The sequence below is a fragment of the Rhinopithecus bieti genome, unplaced genomic scaffold (genome assembly GCF_001698545.2).
Source record: "Rhinopithecus bieti isolate Rb0 unplaced genomic scaffold, ASM169854v2 scaffold_11401, whole genome shotgun sequence".
Taxonomy (NCBI): domain Eukaryota; kingdom Metazoa; phylum Chordata; class Mammalia; order Primates; family Cercopithecidae; genus Rhinopithecus; species Rhinopithecus bieti.
This window is the reverse complement of record NW_016807151.1, coordinates 1,867,361-1,873,360: the sequence shown is the minus strand read 5'-3', so window position 1 is coordinate 1,873,360 and position 6,000 is coordinate 1,867,361. Positions and strand designations below refer to the sequence as shown.

The 6,000-nt window shown below is 46.9% G+C and overlaps 1 protein-coding gene and 1 pseudogene across 5 annotated transcripts in view; one reads left to right on the top strand and one right to left on the bottom strand.

Annotated features, from left to right (window-relative positions):
• The window catches only part of LOC108534842 (cytochrome b-c1 complex subunit Rieske, mitochondrial-like), a 5,392-nt pseudogene extending 1,471 nt beyond the window's left edge, over nucleotides 1–3,921 (top strand).
• A 795-nt stretch (nucleotides 3,922–4,716) lies between these two features.
• ATP6V0A4 (ATPase H+ transporting V0 subunit a4) overlaps nucleotides 4,717–6,000 on the bottom strand; it is a 93,027-nt gene continuing 91,743 nt past the window's right edge. For all 5 annotated transcript variants that reach the window (XM_017880386.1, XM_017880383.1, XM_017880385.1 and 2 more), the window contains one exon: nucleotides 4,717–5,142. In XM_017880386.1, coding sequence (XP_017735875.1) covers nucleotides 5,049–5,142 — 94 coding nt within the window. In that variant the 3' untranslated portion in view covers nucleotides 4,717–5,048. The remainder of the gene's footprint in view (nucleotides 5,143–6,000) is intronic.

Sequence of the window (6,000 nt, the reverse complement as noted above, 5' to 3'; positions counted from 1 at the left end):
AAAAAAAAAAAAAAAAAATACAAAATTAGCCAGGTGTGGTGGCATGCGCCTGTAATCCCAGCTATTCGGGAGGCTGAGGCAGGCGAATCACTCGAACCTGTGAGGCAGAGGTTACAGTGAGCTGAGATCACACCATTGCACTCCAGCCTGGGCAACAGAGTGAGACTCTGTGTGAAAAAAAAGAGAAAAAGAAGAAGAAGAAGTAAAGAATGGGCTGGGAGTGGTGGTTCACAAGCACTTTGGGTAATCCAAGCACTTTGGGAGGCCAAGGCAGGTGTATCACTTGAGGTCAGGAGTTCAAGACCAGCCTGGCCAACATGTCAAAACCCCATCTCTACTAAAAATACAAAAATTAGCTGGGAGCGGTAGTCCATGCCTGTAGTCCCAGCTACTCAGGAGAATGGGGCAGGAGAATTGCTTGAGGCTGGGAGGCGGAGATTGCAGTGGGCCAACATCGTGCCACTGCACTCCAGCCTGGGAGAAAGAATGAGACTCTGTCTTAAAAAAAAAAAAAAAAAAAAAAAAAAAAAAAGGAGTAAAGGATGAGTGCAAGGCCTATCAGGATAGCCCATTCGAGTTTCTTTACTAGGTGTTTGCATTCCTCCTGTGTGCACCCATTGCAAGTGAAGATTTTGATGGTGATTATTGCCCTTGCAATGGGTCACACAGATGCATCTGGCAGGATCTGAGAGGGGCCTGCACCTCTTAACCTTGGAGCTCCCTCACACGAGTTCACCAGTGAGGATACAGTCATGTTGGTTAGAGACTGGGACTCAACTCATAGGCTCCTATCAGTCTTTGTGTCACTGTAGAAGAGTTATTTGAGAGCAAGGCTTCTGAACTTCAAGTTGCTTGATTTGAAATATTTAAGAATTGATAATAATGTATTTGCAAACATTACTGTGAATTGAATTTAATGTTGAATACTTTTAAGCATTCACTTAATAAAACAAGTGTTAAATATTGTTACACTGTCATACACTTGAAAGGTGCAATGTCTTTTAGGTAATTCTAATTTTTTACTTTAAAAACATTATTTATTTTTATTTATTTATTTATTTTTGAGATAGAGTCTCGCTCTGTCTCCCAGGCTGAAGTGCAGTGGCATGATCTCGGCTCACTGCAACCTCTGCCTCCTGGGTTCAAGTGATTCTCCTGCCTCAGCTTCCTGAGTAGCTGGGATTACAGGCGTGCACTACTATGCCCGGCTAATTTTCATACTTTTAGTAGAGATGGGGTTTCACAATGTTGGCCAGGCTGGTCCCAAAATCCTGGCCTCAAGCGATTCACCCACCTCGGCCTCGCAAAGTGCAGGGATTACAGGCGTGAGCCACCATGCCTGGCCTAATTCTACTTTAAAACTACAGAGTGGTATACAAAAATAAACAAAATAGAATTCAGGGTCAAAAGGCTGGTGATCCACTTAAGCACACTGTTCTTTTTAGATAGTTGTTGAGATGGACAGTAGTGAGCTGAAAACCTGAAAATCATCCAGTGGCCATGGGGGCATGGGATTGGTGGATTTCTTATCCCACCATTTGCATGCTGTCTTAGTCTATTCTCCCAGTTCAGCCATCACTGACGGTATCTCCTCCATACCCAGGGCTTTATAACCACCTTTTCTACAGTTCAGAGAGGTGGAGATCATTATTTCCATTTGGCAATGAGGGGAACAACTCCATTTCTTTCTTTCCTTTTTTTTTTTTTTTTGAGAGCGGAGTCTCGCTGTGTCGCCCAGGCTGGAGTGCAGTGGCGCGATCTCGGCTCACTGCAAGCTCCACCTCCCGGGTTCCCGCCATTCTCCCGCCTCAGCCTCCGAGTAGCTGGGACTACAGGCGCCCGCCACCACGCCCAGCTAATTTTTTGTATTTTAGTAGAGACGGGGTTTCACCGTGTTAGCCAGGAGGGTCTCGATCTCCTGACCTCGTGATCCACCCGCCTCGGCCTCCCAAAGTGCTGGGATTACAGGCTTGAGCCACCGCGCCCGGCCACAACTCCATTTCTTTCCTGAGGGCACTCATGATAAAGCATCAAAGTTGGGACTCAATCAAACATGTACACCTTCTGACCTTAGCCATCATTCTTTTGCTCAGCCTCATTAAGTGAACATTTATCGAGCATCTAATATGTGCCTTCCACCGTGCTGGAAAAGTCATGACACTGGCATGGAAGGTGACATAGAAGCTTCCTTTTACGTTTGAGCAATGCTGCTTCCATGAGCACCAGTCAGTTTTGCCACACACAGGGCAGGTGGGCACTTAAAAAACAGGGTCTCGGCCAGGTGCAGTGGCTCACGCCTGTAATCTCAGCACTTTGGGAGGCCGAGGCAGGCAGATTGCGAGGTCAGGAGATCGAGACCATTCTGGCTAACACGGTGAAACCCCGTCTCTACTAAAAATACAAAAAATTAGCCAGGCACTGTCGCGGGCGCCTGTAGTCCCAGCTACTCAGGAGGCTGAGGCAGGAGAATGGCATGAACCCGGGAGGCGGAGCTTGCAGTGAGCCGAGCTAGCGCCACTGCACTTCAGCCTGGGCGACAGAGCGAGACTCCATCTTAAAACAAAAAACAAAAACAAAAAAGCGAGACTCCATCTTAAAACAAAAAACAAAAACAAAAAAAAAACAAAACAAAACAAAAGAAAAACAGAGTCTCATCCAAAGCATAATTTTGAATTTAATCAACTCTTTTAGAACTTTACTTTGAAAATTTAGAACTGGCCAGGTGCAGTGGCTCACACCTGTAATCCCAGCACTTTGGGAGGCCAAGGCAGGCGGATCACTTGAGGCCAGGATTTTAAGACACCAGTCTGGCCAACATGGTGAAACCCTGTCTCCACTAAAAGTACAAAAATTAGCCATGGGTGGTGGCGGTTGCCTGTAATCCTAGCTACTCAGGAGGCTGAGGCTGGAGAATTGCTTGAACCTGGGAGGCTGGAGGTTGCAGTGAGGTGAGATTGCACCACTAAATTCCAGCATGTCCCTGAGACAGAGTGAGGTCCTATCTCAAAAAAAAAAAAAAAAAATTAAATAAGATACTATTAAGTACTTTGTAAATTGCTAAGGCACTAAAAAAATAAAAAAGACAACTATACTTAATTCTATCAGTATAGTTACCAAAAAGATAATAATCTACATGGATAAAGTCCATCCAGACAAAACAGTCAGTGGGGCTCTGTGCTCATGCCTATAACCCCAGCACTTTGAGAGGCTGAGGCGGGAGGATAGCTTGAGCCCAGAAATTCAAGACCAGCCTGAGCAACATAGTGAGACGCTCCCTACCCACTGCAACTCTACAAAAAACTAAAAAATATTAGCTGGGCATGGTGGTACACCCCTGTAGTCCCAGCTACTCAGGAGGCTGAGGTGGGAGGAACATTTGAGCTAGGGAAGTTGAGGCTGCAGTGAGCTGTGATCACACCACTGCACTCCAGCTTGGGCAAGAGTGAGACCCTACCTCTCTATATATATGCAAACATATATATATATCTTAATATTGTATATCATATATCTATCTTATCGGACTCTTAGGAGTCTGCTAGTGTAGGCACTTAAGATGCCTTTGATGACTTTGGCGCCCACAGAGCCAGGGAGTAACAGGCCAGACCACTTGGTGGTTTCCCTCCCAGCACACCATTTTCTGAACTCGTCCAAGTCTCCAAATCTCTTTCTCCAGTTACTCCAGCATAACATGCATTGACAGTAAACAAAGTCCTTGATGATGTCCTGTTGCCACACTTCTTTTCACAGGATTTAGCAATCCAGAGGTCCACACCGGGGGCGGCCCTCCCTCCAATCGAGAACATTATCTCTTCTTCCTCAGTGAAAATTCATGAGAAAGTTCCTAAGCTTGTAATGCTTAGCCCTAGACAAGGGGAAAAGGTGTTTGAGGAAGGAGGAAATGAGGAAATAGAATATGCATAATCCTTCTCTGGGATTAGTTTGTGTAGCTCTGTTGTTTGGCTTTGGCCTATAATTGTCAGTAGTAAATGGTATGAAATAATTTTTTTTTTCGATGGAGTCTTGCTCTGTCACCCAGGCTAGAGTGAGGTGGCTCGATCTTGGCTCACTGCAACCTCCACCTCCTGGGTTCAAGCGATTCTCCTGCGTCAGCCTCACAAGCAGCTGGGACTATAGGCGCCTGCCACCATGCCCAGCTAAGTTTTGTATTTTTAGTAGAGACAGGGTTTCAACATATTGGTCAGGCTGGTCTTGGATTCCCAACCTCAGGTAATCCACCCGCCTCAGCCTCCCAAAGTGCTGGGATTACAGGCATGAGTCACTGTGCCCAGTCTGGTATGGAATAATTTTGAATAAAAACATCTTTTTTTTTTTTTGAGATGGAGTGTCGCTGCTCTTTCGTCCAGGCTGGAGTGAAGTGGTGCAATCTCTGCTCACTGCTTATTTTTTTGAGATGGAGTCTCATTCTGTCTCCCAGGCTGAAGTGCAGTGGCATGATCTCGGCTCACTGCAACCTCCACCCGCCAGGGTCCAAGTGATTCTCCTGCCTCAGCCTCCCGAGTAGCTGGGATTACAGGCACCTGCCACCACACCCAGCAAATTTCTGTATTTTTAGTAGAGACGGGGTTTCACCATGTTGGCCAGGCTGGTCTCGAACTCCTGACCTTGGGTGATCCACCCGCCTTGGCCTCCCAAAGTGCTAAGACTACAGGCATTAGCCACTGCATCCGGCCGAATAAAGACATCTTAAGGAAAAAGTGAATGACTCAGATGTTTATTTTCTCAAATACAGTATTTAAAATATTGCAAGAAGACATCTGTTTAGCATTCTCCCCTCATTTCTCAATTATTTTATTATTTGAGAATTAATACCCCACACGAAGACAAAAACCACTTGCCAAAGTCCTTCTTCTCTGACATGGTTAAGTCGTGTCAAATCCACAGGCTGATATTCAAATAATACACAGCTTCATGCTTCAGGTGAGCCAAGAACAACCTTCCCATTGAACGCCTTGCAGGGGCTGATACCAAAGACAGACTGAACTTGTTTCATTGGCATGGAGACCGCTGCGGGAGGTGCAGCCCTCAGCCTACTCCTCGGCTGTGCCATCCAGGATGTGTTTAAAGGAGAACGGAGAAAACTTGTAACCATCCCCGACATAGAACTTGTTCTGGAACTCAACCCTGTTGTTGTGGGGAGGGTATGGGGTAAGAAAAGGGACATTGAAACACATCAGTTAGAGGCTGGAAGGTGGAGGGACGAGGCAGCAGAGCATTTGTAAAATCAAGCACAAAGTCAGAAGGGTTGGCCACGGCAGGCCCCCAGGCTGATGGCTATCATTAGAATCCTGAGGATTCTTTTTTTTTTTTTTTTTTTTTTTGAGACAGAGTCTCACTCCATTGCCCAGGCTGGGGTGCAGTGTCACGATCTTGGCTCACTGCAACCTCTGCCTCTCAGGTTCAAGAGATTCTCCTGCCTCAGCCTCCTGCGTAGCTAGGACTACAGGCACATACCACCATGCCTAGCTAATTTATGTGTGTGTGTGTGTGTGTGTGTGTGTGTGTTTGAGACGGAGTTTTACTCTCGTGGTCCAGGCTGGAGTGCAGTGGTGCGATCTCAGCTCACTGCAACCTCCACCTCCCAGGTTCAAGCGATTCACCTACCTCAGCCTCCTGAGTAGCTGGGATTACAGACGCCTGCCACCACGCCCAGATAACTTTTGTATTTTTAGTAAAGACCAGGTTTTGCCACGTTGGCCAGGCTCATCTTGAACTCCTGACCTCAGGTGATCCACCCACCTCAGCCTCCCAAAGTGTGGGGATTACAGGTGTGAGCCACTGCACCCAGGCCATGAATCTGAGGATTTTTTAAGCCCTTCTCTCACCTGTCTCTTACCACCTTCCCCTTCCCCTCCCCCTCACTTCCTCTAGGCCTCTCTGCTTGTGGGCTCATGGCCACAGCATAACAACTCTTCCCTCACGGAAGGAGCTTCCCCACCCCCATCACAAGCCAAGATGCCCTCACTGTGCAGTGCCCTCTCG